The sequence below is a fragment of the Xenia sp. Carnegie-2017 genome, unplaced genomic scaffold, assembly GCF_021976095.1.
Source record: "Xenia sp. Carnegie-2017 unplaced genomic scaffold, XeniaSp_v1 HiC_scaffold_25, whole genome shotgun sequence".
Lineage (NCBI taxonomy): Eukaryota > Metazoa > Cnidaria > Anthozoa > Malacalcyonacea > Xeniidae > Xenia > Xenia sp. Carnegie-2017.
In genome coordinates, this window is record NW_025813488.1 from 8,273,566 (window position 1) to 8,290,389 (window position 16,824).

The window sequence follows — 16,824 nt, forward strand, 5'->3', positions numbered from 1 at the left end:
AGCTATCAATTCTTTCACAGACTTGACGACTAATGATTAAAGATGAATTGGCTACAGCCTATCATTTAAGGCAGCATTTTGTTTTGTATAATGCCTTGTATGTATATGAATCTATATATATTGACCGACCCTTGCATTGAGAGCACAGATTTCAACCTTAATGCTATCGAAAATCAGCACCTGTCCAAATGGGCACGATAGAACAGAAAGCAGGCGTAGAAAATTGACCCTTGCCCCAGCAAAATAAAATATATTTTAACTACAATCATACGTATTTAACAATTTCTTTTAGTGTCAATTCCATTTATACGCGATGAGAATTGTTGACATCAATTTTCACACATTTAGAGTCTTTGAGACCTTCAGAGAAATAATCATTATATCTTCCTACAGACATACGCTACTTATTTATCAAGAAGTTCTGGCAGAAAAAAGGCTTATTCAAAAGTATTATACACACATTTCATCCATTTTTGCACAACATTTCAACACGTGACTTCGACGAACTCTAAAACTCCAATTTCAGTGATTTGTTAAGTTTCTGTAAAGCTTTTAAATTACGCAATCTTTTACAGCCGTAAAGATGAAGTATCTTCATTCTTCAATAAAGCAAAAACACATTGCACAATGTATGATGGAAGAATTTGAAGAAGAATGGAAGGATTTGAAGAAGAAAACAAGGGCAGATGTTGGGGGGAGCAGAGGGTCGGGGGTCGAGGTTGCAAAGTTTAAACAGAAAGTCATCATAAAAAAGTACGACTAACAATTGGTGCCTTGCCGCTGGGAAATGCGTAACTACGAAACTACGACAAGTTTATCATATGACAAAAAAACAGACACTCAAAAGTCAGACACAGCGACGCCATAAAAACCATATAGTAACCGTTACCTACGCCACCAAACTAGAGCCTCGACCCAGCAAAAAAATATTGTGTCGGGTTCATCCCAACCATGCACATTAAAATCACAAAACTACGGACGAAAAACTGGAGTGTTATCAAAGTTCGTTTGAGCAACGAGAGTTCTTAGTTGAACATGAAGAAATCGGCAGAATTGAAGTTGAGAAATATTGAAATATATGCATCATGCAATCATACCTTTTGCAGTGTTTCACGAGCCGCGACACGCTCTCGTCCGTTACGTCAACACAAAAACTCAACTTCAACGACTGTAAATTTTGGCTGCAATAATTCGCCAGCAGCATCACACTGTTTCAAAGAAAAATAGCACGAGTTGTAATCTTGCTCTGACTTTATATTACATCACAGGTAAATCACATTCCCTCACGGCAGAACTCGATAGAGTCAAAAATTGAGCGGTTGACAAGTATGCTTGCATAAACACGGATCAAATTCGTATTAGTTTTGGCGCGTTTAAATAAACAAGACTCGGTTGTTTTTGGCTTGTTTTTGTATGATAAAATTTGAACTTAGACTCGTTCCAACAAAAGGTAAGTGTTCGCATAATTTGTGGTTAAAAACTGTTCTTGCTCAGTGTCGTTAGGTATTGTCAATGTCATCTTAGCTTCACGTTTTGGATACTGTGTTATAATTTTTCAAACCTTTTCTTTGTGATACTGGTGGAACTCAAATCCAACGAGTTCAGGCGATTACAAGAATGAGCAAGAGCTTTCACGCCGTTGTCGGTGACCTTCACACAGCCGCAAACGTCAAGATACCTGCAGTTAAAAAATAAACATATGCATTAGAAAAATATCACAATTGGTACCTCAAAGAGAGTTCTGACAGATAAATTCATTATTCGATGTCACCCGGTGCATGATGGTAAATGGTAATATCAAAAAAATACGTACAATTTGCGACAAAATTTTGCTTTTAAAGTGAATGGTTTGTGCCCGGGTGAATCGTTTCATGTTTGTGGATGTAGATTGTCCAGGGTAGTGTAGGTATTGACTGTGAAGATGACTAGCGCCGAGGTTGTCTCTAATCAGTAAATACTAACATCAACAGTTCTTCTCGCGGGACTGCACTATTCCGAATGAGCTACATCACAAACATGTAATATTTTCGCCTTTGCAACATAAACTATCATCAGAGAACCATCATAATACAAATCCTCATACTATAAAATAAGGTACATTGCATAATAAAAACTGTATGCTTCTTTGAAAAAGGTCACTAGTAAGAAAGTAATGTCTTCTATAGAATTATCGGCGAGTAGGGGTGAGAGTTGTTCCAAGGATGGATAGTGGTATTACTGAAGAGACTACTGAACCTTCGTATAGCGAATGCTTCATAGCTTCTAATAATATAAATTATGGATCGATCTACATAAGGGTATCGTTGTATATCAATTTAGTTAGTCCTAAGTCCGCTTTCCTTTTTTCGGGGAGAATTTAAATCATGCTCAGTGGACAGTGGCTTCCTAGTTTTAAGTCGGCCACAGCTGTTTGAACCGATGAAAAACCGCAAGCCTTTTCAGCTTCGTTTTTTAGCACTTATAAGCAAAATGCACAGTTAAAATTTCGATACTGAACAAATTCCAATCTATACCGTCCGATTCAATAACACATGCTACATTTGGTCTCGAGTCACGAGTTTCATATGCTTTTTCCAACCTGACAGTGGTAAGATTCGTGGCGATGACAGACATCGATTCGTCTGTAATCAAAGGACAGTTGGCCAGAACCAGGTTGACGAGGTAAGGACAATGTTCGACGATAGTCTTCACACAGGCATCACGAGCCTTGTGACGTGAAAGAAGAAAAAAGAAAAACATCAGTCAATGGCAGTATTGAAACCTGTTTAGCGATGATCCAAACCTTTTTACAGCCTCGCAAATCGAGATTGACAATCGACCCCAAATGCGAAACCAAACGTCCAATATCGGCACTTGTTATCTAAACGCCAATCCAATAAATACATAAAAAAACGCAGAGAACAACTGGTGGTCACCTTGAAAGTTCATATTTTATGAAAAATAAATGTAATCATGTGAATCAAATACCTTATGGCACTGACCAAGGTTCAGCGTCTGTAAATTTAAACATTTTTGACCGAGACGTTTGATTGCCGAAGCAGAAACATTAAAGCAACCAAATATTTCGAAGCATCTTAAACTATACAAAATCAGAGAAAATGGACAGGTTCAGTCGATGCTAACAAGCCTTGTGAGCGCAACAAAGACCGTTTTTTAATACCTTTTGCCATGCTTGTCGGCAACGACTTTTAAAGAACGATCCGTGATTGCCTGACAGCCATTCAGGGACAAAGATTCCAGCCGTTCAACGTTCAGGACCAGAGCTTCGACACCATTGTCACCGACGTTACTCCAGCTCGCGTCCACTGACCGCAGTCTGTTACAACGTAAAGCAACGTGAAGTAGGATACTCTCGCCAATCAGTTGGCCGCCATTACAACCGATGAAATTCAATTCCTACAAGGCACACAACAACTAGCCTTCATTATACATCAACAAAAATCCCTTTTTTACCATGCTATCAAGGCAGGTTTACTAATGTTTAAAGAGTAAGCGTAGCGCCTGAGTGGAATTCTGCCGAATTGCTTCGTGATATGCAACTTTCAGTTAAATGCAAGGGTTTCAGACAGTTTTTAAGACTGTCACGCACAATTGTATCTGAAATTTCTTTTAAAGTATATTTGAATTCCTTATCACGACTAGATCTTTATTTTGTACCATGCCTCTTAAACAAAGTACAGAGTTTGTGGTGGACGGTCGAATGCGAAATTGACGATAAAAATAAAATACTACGAAGTTTACATAACGTAAATTTTATAACACACTTTTTTTGATTGCGATGCAAAGACCATATTCCAAAGCCATCATCAGAGATTATACATAATACAAATCCTAATTCATATGCAAATATTGTAGGATTATTGTAGGATTTATATTATGCAAAGCCATGTCAAATGACTTGATCACTTCTTTAGTTGAACTGTGTTTGTTCTTTTTCCTTGTAGAAATATTTACGGTTTTTAATAAGTATATATAAATACAATGAAATCATTTGCATACGTAATATCATCTGGATTGTAACATGTCCAGCATAATAAAACGGACAATGCAAAAGTACAACACTTTAATGAATTGTGTACTTTTGTTACAATTCGTGTCGAAGAATATGTGTATAAGGGTGAGAAAGTTAGGAATTTCACTAACAAGCGTCGATGAAAACAGCTATTTCCGACAACACATAACAAACTGCGAATTTCACAGCAATGATATTTGCCTGGCGAAGAATTAATTATCACTGGAAACAAATAACTAAAATATTCTATTCTCTCCTCAGCTGAATAATTGGTAAAATTTGGTGTCATAAGCACTCTTATTAACTTTACTTGACGAAAACTTACTAATGAGCGAGTTTAGTTGATTTTACCTGCAGACTTGCTGCACAGCGTCGAAAGAGCTCACGCAAGCCATTGGCTGTCACGTCGTTGCCACGACATTTAATGAAGCTTAAGCTGATAGGTTTCTTCGCTCCAATCTTCTCCATTGTCTCATCGTTGATGCTGTGATTTCTCGTCAATACGATGGTCCTCCCTTGATTTGTAAATACTCGATGTTGCAAAAAGAATATTGACATAAGACATAGAGTATTCTTAAAATTTTATGGAATATGGACGGACTCCAACGACTGAAGAGATTTCGCTAACCTATCATCTCTCTCGGTGGCGGATGAAACATCTTACGTGCAACTCGATTGGTCAAATTTTATTCTTTAGAAATTCTTAACAGACAGTATTGTTCAAAAGGTATTTTCAATATAAATTAGCGTATGTATTATTTTTTTTGATCCGGTCGCTCAAATCTTAACTGTTCTCCGAGAATTATTGAGCTCTTATCGAAGCAGTCTTACTTCAACAAAAAACCTTAACCATTTTTATTTAGTATATAGCTTAGTCTTTTTAAATTTTCTTCTTAGAAGTCCATAAGGAAACATCTCTAATTTTATGCAGTCTTACTCCAACGCAGTGGCAGACTTCGAATTACGAGGCCTGTAGGCTAAGACAAAGTTAAAGGCCTTTAAGCGATACCTATTCCTCCTACTAAGTTCAGTTTTCCTTTGCTTTGCATTTCTTGTTTGTAACCCCATAGGGTAAAAAAATGGGAAAAGTTCATTTTAAAGTTAAAACGAAATTTCGAAAATTATTGACATGGCGAGGGAAATAGGAAAAGCAAAAACTTCACGAGTTCTCAGCATTGCGCATTTGAACAGTAGATAGTACGAAAGCCATTTTTCCTCTGCATTCGATTGCATGTAAGGTTTTCAACAGCATGAATAATCTAAGTTAAGCACATTTAGCTAGCCCGGAATAGCAAAAACGTTCAAATCCTAATTATGTCCACACACAAAGGGCCTCTCGAAAGCCCGTGCCTGTACTCAGCCTGCTGGATAATCCACCCTTGCTCCAACGAGTAACTCATAAACTGAGGTGGCTCGACCCTTTTAGTTTTAAATTTCCTAGAGATGCAGAAGGAATCACATCTATGTACTCACACAAAATTTCATCCTGTGAAATACGTTGCAGCTGACGGCAGACAAGCGAACACTTAACCAAATCGGAATGCGAGAGATGGCACAGTATTCTCAAGATGATTTCATCGGGGAGACACAAGTACGACGTTGATTCGTTAGAAGTTGACTGGATCTGTCAAGACAATAAAAAGAAAGGGGGAAATATAAAATTACGCTTAGAATGAGCTTTCATTTAACAAAAAATTTCGATTTTCATTGCAATCACTTCTACCAGTCGTAAGAAGTGTATTTGAATAGCGATTTTCAATAGAATTGAATCACGTTAAAAAGAGCAATTGCCATGGTGAATGGACTGAAAGAAAATAAAAATCACGAAACCCTTCGCTCTTTTTAAGGCGATATTCGAATTTGTTACCACGACAAAATCTCTGTTTTACAATTGAGTCACACTATAGATTATAAAAAAATTTTCACGGCAATTTAAAAAATATTATCATTTCTAAAATAAGAAATTTTTAAGAAAACAATTAAATATTTCGTAAGTGCCCATGTTCCATAGCCTTACCACGTGACAATCAAGCTTGGATTTGGCGACTAGAAATAAAGACAAAATCTTATGTATTTGATGTGCAAAAAGTTAGAGCAAAAAACTTATCTATATGATGTGAGGAAAGTTAAAAACAAAATTTATCTATTTGACGTCAAAAAAGTTGAAAACAGAATCTTATCTATTTATGTCAGAAGAATTAAACGAAATCATATCTGCTAAGCGTGCAAGAAGCACAATCACACGAGGCGAACCTTTTTCTCTAAACTTGTTGTCATTCATTGATTTCTTCGCAGCTTTGATGCCTTTTAAAGTCTGTAAGAAAGGGGAAAGTTGCATGATTGGGCTAAATATACACTACAGAAAGTATCTTTAAACGTCAAGCAAGTACATCAAACACCTTGAGAAAGCAAAGAATTTAAAACCTAACAAAAATTTGAGAGCACCCTATTGGAATGTCACGTAACATGGCATTCATAAGCCAACTTGATGTGTGGTATGTTTGACCAGCATCAGTATACTATAATTTAGTATGTATATAATTTATATAATTTATATAATGTCTATAATTTATACAATCTGAAGAAACTTTTATTTTTATACATTAAATATGCTTGGATTACCAATCCTTAAACTTAATTTAGAATGTATATATAATATACATATATGCTCTTACCAGTCCATCAACAACTTCATCTAACACGTTAGCTTTCTTCTTTTTAAACTCTTGAAACTTGTACGACTTTGGTAAACTCCCTGGATTAATTCCTGTTAGAGCAACAGAGTCAAGCTGCCGATCAAACTTCTTGCAAGAAACAGGTCTGGATGCCTCGTTTGCCTGTTTTGAATACTTTTTGCCTTTCGCAGAGACTCTTGTTTCTTGATTGATGCTAGATGGCTTGGACAAATGACTATTCTTGTAGGTAGTCCAAGCTAAATTGGACTTTTCCCATCGGCGACCATTTTGTTTCTGGTGGACATTGGTTTTCCTTATGTCACTTTTAATGTTGCCTTTTTGCACCACAAATGATTTGTTTTGAATAAAATTAGATTCCGGGTTAGGATTTGAAGTTTCATGCCTATTATTATTTCTAAGCTTTGCGTGCAGCTCCAAGTCTCGTTTTCCATCATTTAAACTAAACATTTTACTGCTAAAGGGTCTCATATCAAAAAATGATGACCCACAGTGAGCGCAAAAATTCTTGGCAGCATTGTTCCTTTCATTACAGTTAGGACAAAACATTACCTCTTGAAAATTTCCTGTATTGCCTTGGGGAATATTGTTGGGCGACAAACTGCCAGATGCAATAACAGACTCATTCGAACATTTCATATTGAATACATCATCACACTTGAAGCTAAAAATATCCATTTTTGATGAACCATTCACACCGCAATTTTGAAAATCACATTCACTTAATTCAATGTCCTTCAAATGGCTCAACCCACACACACAACTATCATCAAGACAGGCACAATAACATACAGACGACATCACACACATTTCCGAGCAATCTCTGGGGGTGCTGGGTTGAGAGAAAGATCTTGGTCTTTGATGCAGCTGCTTCTCCCTATTACCATCTTTTGTTTGAGATTTTTTCGAAGAACGAAACATCTCTTCCTCACTTGAAACAAATTCATGATACAATGCTCCAGTAATCTGAGGGACCGGAGGAGAAATGGACTGTCCTAGAGGAGACATTGTAGCATTCGACATGGAAAGAAATTCACTCCAATTTAGATGACTCTCCATTCTTGGGCTTGCGTGCCTTGCGACCGGATCATCTACTGTATAATCAGAGTCACTGTCTTCATCAAAAAAATCACCAATCTCAGTTTCATGCTTTGAAGTTTGAGTTAGATGTGCATTATTCGCACCTGAGTATTCTGCAATATCTATTGAAAAGACACCAGCTTCATTTACTTCCAGATCTTCTTCTTGCTTTGGACAAGATACATTTTCCACATCTGAATCAAATTTGTTTGATCCAAATGCATTTTGACGAGTAAAATACAAGTGGTTGTCCTTATCGCCATCTTCCAGAGTTGATTCCCCATTACTCCCCAATTCAAACAGAGTGCGGTGGTCATTTGAAGTACTTTCTTCCAGAGCACCATTATTTCGGTGATGAGTGTCACGTATTTCAGCTTTAACGTCGAATCCATGATCTAAAGTTGGTATTTCAGACTCGGTAGCACAACCATTGACGTTAGTCACACGAGACTTGTTATTTTGCTCAAAAAAATTAATCCTTTTTTCTCGCAGGCTTTTCAAATTCACCTTACTTAAGCTACTTCGTGCAGAAGCAATGTCATAATCACTTAATTTCTCGACTGATTTTCTGGTATTGGACGCAATACTAACGTAGCTTTTACGACACATTCCGTTATCGTCAAAACCGCATTCTTGCTTCTGTCCGATTACCTTGACGCTATCCTTCAGAACTTGGCAAGTGGATACTTCGCTCAATTCTTGACTTACATTGCCTTCGTTGTGGTAATTTAGTCCCATTCTTGCAAAACGGAATCGTAAATTTTGAACCCAATTCGAAGCAATTGCTTCAGCCTCCCGTTCATCAAATGAAGCCATTTCAAAACGGTGCTACACAAGCAACTACATATTTGGGATTCTGAGAAACAAAAGTAATTTTAAAATTTTTCTTCTAAAAATACAATGGTGGAAAAATGTGCTAATTCCAAACTTCCAAACTAATTCCTAACGACCATTTTGTAAATTTAATCCGTGGTGCGATTTCCCAGGACTTAAAGCCCGATAGGTTAAATTCCTGCATAATTTTGCAAATCATCAAAGAAAGTATATTTCAAAAGTAAATACAAACACGATTTAAAGTTATTTACAACATGGTTTTTCATAATTAATATTGAGAAGGATAAGAGACCATCCCAGTCTTGGTATTTTGTCCATAGTAGTTAGATGATGAGTTAAATGCACCAGATGCAGTGGAAGAGAATGCTCCTGCAGATGCACCTCCTGCATTATAAGCACCTGCAGTTTGGCTATTTATCCCCCCCTGTTGACCACCAAACATGCCAGAACCCATCATTGCTGCACTCTGCCCACCTTGCTGACCACCTGTGATCCCAAAAAATCCTGTGTTGCCCACCATTCCACTGCTTTGTGAACCACCGTACCCTCCACCATAGCTGGTATTTGAGCCACCATAGTTATTAGAAGATCCACCATACCCACCACTATTGTAACCACCAGCACCAGGTGTAGGGTTGAACCCTCCAGCTGACGAATTTCCATTGTTGCCAAACACTTAAAAAATAAAAAAAAATTTGTAACAATTGTTCAGTTAAAATTACAGTGTGTCACAGTGGCATAGCCAGCTCATATATGGATGGCAAATATTTATATTTGCATGTTATGCCATACTAACTTCGTTTGAAATCAATTGCCTTTTCATGATTTATGACATGAATACATGACTATTTGCCCCAAATTGAGCTGATCACACAGCTCTGTCAAAATGAAAATACTTTACCTCCACTATGATTTGAAAAATTCATCCCATTGCCTGAGAAGAAAGGCTGGTCTCCAGTGCTCCAGTCACCACCACCACTAGTCCCACCATTAAATTCAGATCTTAAGAACAACTCAATATAACGATGTCCTGAAACAATCATTAATCTATTGTATAATTTATAACAAATTGGGTGAAATTTATTATCAACAAGAAAATTGCTGATTGCTGACATCAGTCATCCCCATGAAAATCAAGAATATTTGGCTTAGTTGATCCTTGCAATACTACCCACGCCTAACATTCATAGCAATTTTCAACTGACACCAAACTGTGTTGGTTCATTCACTGCACACAAAATCATTATAAATCATAAATAAAAATTATTTGAAGAATCTGTTGCTTTGGCCTACATACCCATATTCTGTTTGTCTTTAGCCATTGCAGCTTTAGCATCAGCTTCTGTAGCAAAATCTACATCAGCCTCTCCGCGTGACCTCCTTTGACCAGAGCCACTAATTTCAAACTCCATCCTCACATTTACAGGATTCAAAGGCATAAACCATTGCTTCACATCATTTTCTGTCGCTGAGAATGGCAAACCTCTCATGTGAATACAGTGGCCAGTTGTACTTTTGGATAATCCTCCCCCTGAACCACTACTAGACCCAAACCCACCACTACTCCTCCCAAACCCTCCAGAATCATCTCTACCACTTCGCATTCCACTATATCCTCCTCTTCCCCCACCACGATACCTAAATCACATTTAATAATTATGATTACAATAAATCAAATCAATATTTGATCAACAATAATGCAGCCATACCTTCTTTCAAAACCACTAGCACGACCCCCAAACCCAGGACCACCTCCTCCAAAGCCTTTTCGATCATATGGTCCAAATCGGGCAGCCATTAAAGGCCGCGGCCTGGGCATCATGGCAGAACGAGCCTCCTGAATTGTGCTGTGAAAGATCTCAATATACCTGTAATTATAAGACTGACATTTCAACAAAGGATTTGCCAATTAGTGATGTCAAATTACACATCACTCAGATCAAGACATCCTTTGCATTCCCTTTAGCCTTACTTAAATAGTTTTTCTATGATCATTATTCACCAAAACAATAAAATTCTCAATTACAATCAAAATTTCCAATTCTGCAAATATCATATGATTTTTTCATCCATCATATTGCTGTCAATAGACTTTCATGGAATATAAACAAATACCAGTATGATTTTCACATTTATAAAATAGTTCATTAACATTTAGATGCTTGTTTCCCTCACCGTTAAGCTTTGAGAAGAACCTCACAATTAATTTCATACTATACCCCACCACCATAAAAGGAGGTTCCCATACCCAGTCAAAACCTCCACCCAACCTGTGCCCAATCTTTTCCTTGTGTTTGTTCATCGCTTGACTAGCAATGTCCGCAGATGCAAACTCCACATAAGCATCCCCCGTGATCTTCCCTTCTTCATCTAAGGCAATCGTTATCCCATTGGGTGCTATCTCCAATCCTTAACCAACCAATAATACACACATAGAAATAAAGTTATTGGCAATGGGAAACCCAAATCATAGAGAAACTGTATAATCAAAGAAAGATCTCAAAAGGGCTCAACAACATCAAAACATAGGGAAAGATGAATTAAACGAAAATTTGTAAATACCACAACAAGAACTAACTTCAAGTAAAAAACAAATTCTGAGTATGCAGGACATAGTGAGATTACAAAATTTAAATCAATACAAGGATGCAAATAAAACTGTTTTCTTCACATCTTGTGTTGATTTATATTTGTAATCTCAAGATGTCCTATATAGCCAGGATTTTTTCCTACTTTACTTTTTTATCTGGGTCTGACCTGATACGGGCATCCCTCCCCCCCCCCATGAAATAAATATTGTGTAAGATGTGCAGTGAAGTGAAGTACCTTAGCCTTTTGAGTAGAGCAAAATAAATAATATTAAAGAAACTAAAAACTTTTAATTCATAAATTGTACATTAATAAATTGCAAACCAATAATGGTACTATGCCCGTCGCCAAGAGTTATCACATAATTAATTAATATGTATGAATAAATAAAATTTTAAAAAATTTATATCAAGTAATGTGCACTTAAATTTAAAAAACTCATTGTTTGTCATTTTAGTACTAAGCACAATTAAAAAGTTTTTGATCATCATATACAACAAAGCTTTATTTCTTCACACATGATATGTTCAGTTTGTTAAAGTGGTTATCAGTAAAGGGAGTTGCTATACATTCTAATACGATAACAGACTTTGGGAAAGATTGCCATCCAATGTCATCCCACTTTCAAATTACTGGTGGGATGGCAAGAGAAAATAAAAAATACCTACCACCCATGGCAAGAACATTCTTAAATTGTCAGAGAGGGAGTGATTGTTTCAAAACAAACCCTGACATGACTACAACTAACTTATTAGCCCTACATTTGTCAAGAAAATGGCAATAATATCGTGCTTATTAGCAAAATAATTCTTATCCCCACAAATCTTTATCACAGTGAGGCATTAATTTAAATGCAACAGAAGGGGAGTGTTTAAGCTCATCTGAATGAAACTGGTAAAAATTTTTGCATGCATGGTCAATCTGCTTTATCATATAATGAACAAGCTGTTTGCTTGAAGTGCTCATTCTTAGGCTCAGTAAACCAAAACATAAAAGAAACAAACCTTTGAAAAAATTAGCCACCTCCTCTTTGGAGCATCCGTATGGTAAACCTCTGAGTCGAACGACTCTGTTGTCATGATCGTCCATGTTTCCTTGTTCTCGTTTACAAGCCCACTCCATCTCATTTCGTTTTGCTTCAAACACCTCAACATATCTCTTTCCCATGTGTTCCTTGTTCTTTGCAAGAGCCCTTTAAAAATAGTTGACACCTTTGTTGAAGTGCTAATTAAACAGAATTTCCACTTAATGCTTCATGTTCAGTGAGAAGGTATTGATTTCATAATGAAAAATAGCAACTACTGATTTTTTTAACTTATCGCATTTGTATATTATTAGCTTCATTATGACACCGTCACAATTTGACATTTGTAACAAAGCTTTTAGTCACACATTTTTCAAAATGATGTTTACTCTCTTTCCATTCACTACTGTGATCATCATAATAAAGCACAATAACAGGAAATTATTCAAGATAAATGAAAATCCTATGTAGGTGGTGAGTAATCACTCCCCTGTGAGTGACATAACAATAGAATTTTCCCCATATTGGATAACATTTGCACTTTAAATAAGGAATTTTTTGTAAAAGCCATCCAACATGGTGACCATTATGCTACTTGCACACCAAGAATAGAATACATTTTTTTGGCAAAAACATTATCGTGTGATTTTGATGTTAAAGTAACAATAATAGGAATGTAGAAAATATCACTTTATCCAAGCTAAAAGCACAATGTTGAGATGTTAGATCTGTTTTTTTGGTGCAAAAAGCTTCTTCAAGTTTGAAAGAAGTGAGCTGGAAATAAACATATTTACCACCACAGCACGGACTGTGTAATGCAAGATGAACTAATGGGAAATTCAAGAAAAAACAATTCACAATTAAATTTTCTCTAGTTTCCAATAAAAAAAATTTCATTTAAAGAATTAAAAAGAGTTAAATTGTAAGTTATGACAAGTGGGCAATGCTATAAACAGTACTGGTTGATATTCAAAACTTTGTGTTGTCAAATGGCATGTGTTAGATGAACTCTATATCATGTAATACATCCAAATATACATGACAAATGATGATTGAAGTTCAACAATTTCAAAATGTGCAACCACACTTACTTTATACAATATGACAATGTTTCTGTAACACATTTGTATAGATCCAAACTTCAGTATAAAGCTTCAGACAATCGTTTGATTGTAACATAATTTCATACAAACTGAGTTTTTTGTAATAAAGAATAAGTATTCCAGGGTCAAGGACTTCATTTCCATCTCAAAAACTTTGTTACCCACCAACTCATATTTCATAATTTTATTGTGTTGAGTCATGTGATGTGAACACAACCCTAGTGAAAGGTTGACCATGTTTCACATGAACATAGCCCTACTGCTAGGGTAATCCTATTAATTTGATAAGGTAATCCTACTACTAGGGTCCCCAAGCGTGCATGTAAATACTACTTATGAAAAACATTGACTTAGAGTCACCTGCCAGGGTGATTTTTCACCTACTTTTCTGCTAATTTTCTTCTATTACCCCCAAATAATTTCAGCACTGTTTCTATTCACACGTAGGCCAAGCCAAAATCACAACTATAATCCAAAAACTTTGATATTATAAAGACTGACTTGAGGCAATTGTCAGAAAGAGGATCAAAGCTTAACTACCCACCTTTCATAGTCACCCGGAGAAGTGAACTCAACAAAACACTCCCCACTAGGACGGCCGTCGTGTGAATAAGTAAAGTGAATACCGTTTTCAGCGCCTCCAGTAATCTCGGAGCCTGAAGAAAAGAAAATGTCTTGATTGTCTTCAGCAAAGTACGGGCAAAAATAAAAGCCCTGACATGTCATACCAGAGAAAAACTTTTCGATATCTTGTTTCGTAGCAGACCATGGCAGACCCCTCGCTCGAATTATGTAGTCATCTGTCTCTTCCTTGATCATTTTCTGAAAAAGAGTAGAAAGGAGCTTGTTTGTAGAGAACGCTTGTTGTAGAGAAGCGGGAAAATGGTGTTCAAATAGTCCTTTTTCACAAGCAAACGCCCGAGCAAAATCAAACTTTTCCTCGGAATTTTTCAACAAAATAAAGACAAAATACGAACATACCAAATTTCGAGATAGATGGTTGCGAAAACGTAAGAAAAACCTCTGCTACAAAAAAATTACTCGATATCGACAGCAGCTCATGCAACGCCTGAGTTGTAAGAGTACTAATTATTTAATTATTTGTTTTTCCGAACTTGACCGACCATCACCCGAGGGTTAAATTCGGCCATATCACCATGGCTACTGCTGTAGGTGTTATCAATAAATTAAGCATTCAAATCATGGATATTCTGAAAAATCTCTGGCACTGCACATACAATGTATTCTTAGCTTTCAAGTTTTTTGGTATATGATATAAATGCTCCAGAACTTTTGTAAAAAGCCACTGTCTGTAAACTTAATATAAATTTATAAATGACCCCTGAAGACGAAACGGAGCCTCCTGTTAATAGCAACGCTACTGACCGATTGTGAACTGGACTGCATTTCTGCATATTTTCCCACTTTTATTTTAAGACAGGATTAAATTTTGCGCTTGTTGGAAAATTTATCATTTTTGTTGCAAAATTACTTGAAAAAGTATGCTTTAATTTGTAATAGCTGCTATTAATTTGTTTCGACAACCTTACGACAACTTCGATTGATAAATTTTCCATTGATAAAAGGAATACAATATCCTCACTGACCCAACCTAAAGGAAGTATCACAGACATTTTTACATTTCCCGTCATGACGTCACTACGACTCTGCATTTCGTTCTCTGTTGTTGACCATTTCATTGTTGAATTCTTGCCCAAAACTTTACTAATTTAACTGATTTTGTCGTGTTTTATCATACTGACCAGGATCAACGCAAATCGAAGTGGACATGAGCTTCCTCTTGTAAGTAGAGCGTTTGTTGTAGTGCCATTGTGATTACCGATTTCCCAAAATTACAAATCCTAAAACACTATACACTATCGCTTTTACGGTGAAACCAGAATGTGTTTATTTTCGCTTTTAGGTTTTGTCAATTAATCGCATTTTTATCCCTATCTTTCTTCGTGTTGTAGTGGGAGCAGGTCTACGAAGACTTTCAAACCAAAGAAGAATATTCCAGAAGGGACACATCAATATGATTTGATGAAACACGCAGCGGCCACATTAGGCAGTGGTAATCTAAGATTAGCAGTCGTTTTACCTGATGGAGAAGATTTGAACGAATGGGTTGCTGTAAATAGTAAGTCGAATAATGGGATTGACTGACTGGAAAACACGTTCTTTGTTTTTTTATACGATGGACGAAGTATTGATTGTGTTATCAAGGCATCCGCTGAACGTTAGAAATGTTTTTGTTTAGTATAATTTCCATTTAACCACAAAAGATAAGATGATTGTTATGTTATCAAGGTGTTCTAAATGAAATAAGTAGAAAATGGAATCATTAACGTAAACTCTCCTATTTCTAGCCGTGGATTTCTTCAACCAAATCAACATGCTTTACGGAACAATAACAGAGTTCTGCACGGCAGAGTCTTGCCCGGTTATGTCGGCCGGACCGAAGTAAGTGTATTAGAAATAGTTTTTTCCTCAGTGCCGTTTCCGTGTGCTTAACAATACTTTTAACTGATGCGTTAGCGTCATTCCAATGATTGATTGTTACTTCCGTGGAGTTACCCCAGAATGTCTGTGTCATTGTTTTTATTATTACTTGTTTCTTTATCGACTACCCCTTTATTGCCTTTGCTCAGTTATAAGTGGAAATGATCTCAACCATAATTAATGAAAAGACCTATAAGTACATACTTTGCGGTCAGTTTTCATGTATAATTTATTGACCATTCTGCTTTGTTTTGCTTCAACAAAAGGCCAAACGTTTGTTTTGAATTTGAAACCTCAAATTTTACCAAAGCAAATTCCACACAGGTGCTTTATTTGCCAATATGCATTGGATTATATAGCATAATTATGCTGCCTTATCTTATCCATTAAAAAATTATAAAGGTACGAGTACCACTGGGCAGATGGACAAACCATAAAGAGACCAATCAAATGTAGTGCCCCAAAGTATATTGATTACCTGATGTCATGGGTGCAAGACCAGCTTGATGATGAAACACTTTTTCCTTCAAAAATTGGTAAGCCTAGACAAGTTCATGTCTATGTGATTTATAACATGTGTATGGATTGACAAAGTTTATTGCACTCTACAGGAGTTCCATTTCCAAAGAATTTCCTGCAAATTGCCAAGACCATTCTTAAGCGACTGTTCAGAGTATATGCTCATATATATCATTCGCATTTTCAACATGTTGTTGATCTTGGTGAGGAGGCACATCTCAACACTTCATTCAAACATTTCATATTTTTTGTGCAAGAATTCAGCCTTGTTGAAAAACGCGAGCTCACACCTTTGCAAGAACTGATCGAGAAACTTACCAACAAAGACAGACCCTAAGTCCATTGTGTAATAAATGAACACCACATAGCTAATTATTTCTAAATTTGTACAGTACTACTTTAAGATGATCATGCTGTGTTTTTCGTAAGCAATTTGCCTAGCAAAATGATTCATTCTCATTCCTTAGA

The 16,824-nt window shown here is 36.4% G+C and overlaps 3 protein-coding genes across 5 annotated transcripts; 1 reads left to right on the forward strand and 2 right to left on the reverse strand.

Moving 5' to 3' along the window:
• Nucleotides 1-223: 223 nt before the first annotated feature.
• LOC124453627 lies at nucleotides 224-8,740 on the reverse strand. Of its 2 annotated transcripts, none has more exons than XM_047004427.1 (12): nucleotides 6,688-8,740; nucleotides 6,266-6,326; nucleotides 6,030-6,058; nucleotides 5,486-5,636; nucleotides 4,364-4,527; nucleotides 3,161-3,396; nucleotides 2,968-3,079; nucleotides 2,783-2,860; nucleotides 2,579-2,706; nucleotides 1,562-1,678; nucleotides 1,098-1,208; nucleotides 224-599 (listed from the first exon to the last, which is right to left on the reverse strand). In XM_047004427.1, the coding sequence occupies exons 1-12, from the start codon at nucleotides 8,599-8,601 to the stop codon at nucleotides 509-511; spliced, it is 3,192 nt and encodes a 1,063-aa protein (XP_046860383.1). In that variant the 5' UTR covers nucleotides 8,602-8,740; the 3' UTR covers nucleotides 224-508. The 2 variants fall into 2 exon arrangements, with proteins under 2 accessions (XP_046860383.1, XP_046860382.1); XM_047004426.1 differs by having other exon boundaries at nucleotides 4,364-4,542.
• A 65-nt stretch (nucleotides 8,741-8,805) lies between these two features.
• Nucleotides 8,806-15,035, reverse strand: LOC124453628 (heterogeneous nuclear ribonucleoprotein H3-like). 2 transcript variants are annotated; one of them, XM_047004429.1, is made up of 9 exons: nucleotides 14,976-15,035; nucleotides 14,064-14,157; nucleotides 13,880-13,991; nucleotides 12,213-12,400; nucleotides 10,890-11,028; nucleotides 10,329-10,487; nucleotides 9,917-10,257; nucleotides 9,521-9,649; nucleotides 8,806-9,294 (listed from the first exon to the last, which is right to left on the reverse strand). In XM_047004429.1, exons 1-9 carry the CDS (start codon nucleotides 15,033-15,035, stop codon nucleotides 8,888-8,890), a joined length of 1,629 nt encoding a protein of 542 aa, XP_046860385.1. In that variant the 3' UTR covers nucleotides 8,806-8,887. The 2 variants fall into 2 exon arrangements, with proteins under 2 accessions (XP_046860385.1, XP_046860386.1); XM_047004430.1 differs by having other exon boundaries at nucleotides 14,317-14,986.
• LOC124453631 (MOB kinase activator 1B) lies at nucleotides 14,993-16,788 on the forward strand. The gene is made up of 5 exons (XM_047004434.1): nucleotides 14,993-15,138; nucleotides 15,309-15,475; nucleotides 15,705-15,798; nucleotides 16,240-16,373; nucleotides 16,449-16,788. Exons 1-5 carry the CDS (start codon nucleotides 15,125-15,127, stop codon nucleotides 16,691-16,693), a joined length of 654 nt encoding a protein of 217 aa, XP_046860390.1. The 5' UTR covers nucleotides 14,993-15,124; the 3' UTR covers nucleotides 16,694-16,788.
• Nucleotides 16,789-16,824: the final 36 nt, after the last annotated feature.

Excerpts from the sequence above, each read along its gene's own strand:
- LOC124453627 (XM_047004426.1), bottom strand. The coding sequence starts at position 8,601 with ATGGCTTCATTTGATGAACGGGAGGCTGAAGCAATTGCTTCGAATTGG. Across the intron at positions 6,327-6,687 it reads ATGAAGTTGTTGATGGACTG|ACTTTAAAAGGCATCAAAGC; the intron begins GTAAGAGCATAT and ends CCTTTCTTACAG. Across the intron at positions 3,080-3,160 it reads GCCGACAAGCATGGCAAAAG|TTTAAGATGCTTCGAAATAT; the intron begins GTATTAAAAAAC and ends GATTTTGTATAG.
- LOC124453628 (XM_047004429.1), bottom strand. The coding sequence starts at position 15,035 with ATGAAATGGTCAACAACAGAGAACGAAATGCAGAGTCGTAGTGACGTC. Across the intron at positions 14,158-14,975 it reads GTGACGTCATGACGGGAAAT|AAAATGATCAAGGAAGAGAC; the intron begins GTAAAAATGTCT and ends ACTCTTTTTCAG. Across the intron at positions 9,295-9,520 it reads TTTTTCAAATCATAGTGGAG|TGTTTGGCAACAATGGAAAT; the intron begins GTAAAGTATTTT and ends TTATTTTTTAAG.
- LOC124453631 (XM_047004434.1), top strand. Across the intron at positions 15,799-16,239 it reads GTTATGTCGGCCGGACCGAA|GTACGAGTACCACTGGGCAG; the intron begins GTAAGTGTATTA and ends AAAATTATAAAG. Across the intron at positions 16,374-16,448 it reads ACTTTTTCCTTCAAAAATTG|GAGTTCCATTTCCAAAGAAT; the intron begins GTAAGCCTAGAC and ends TGCACTCTACAG.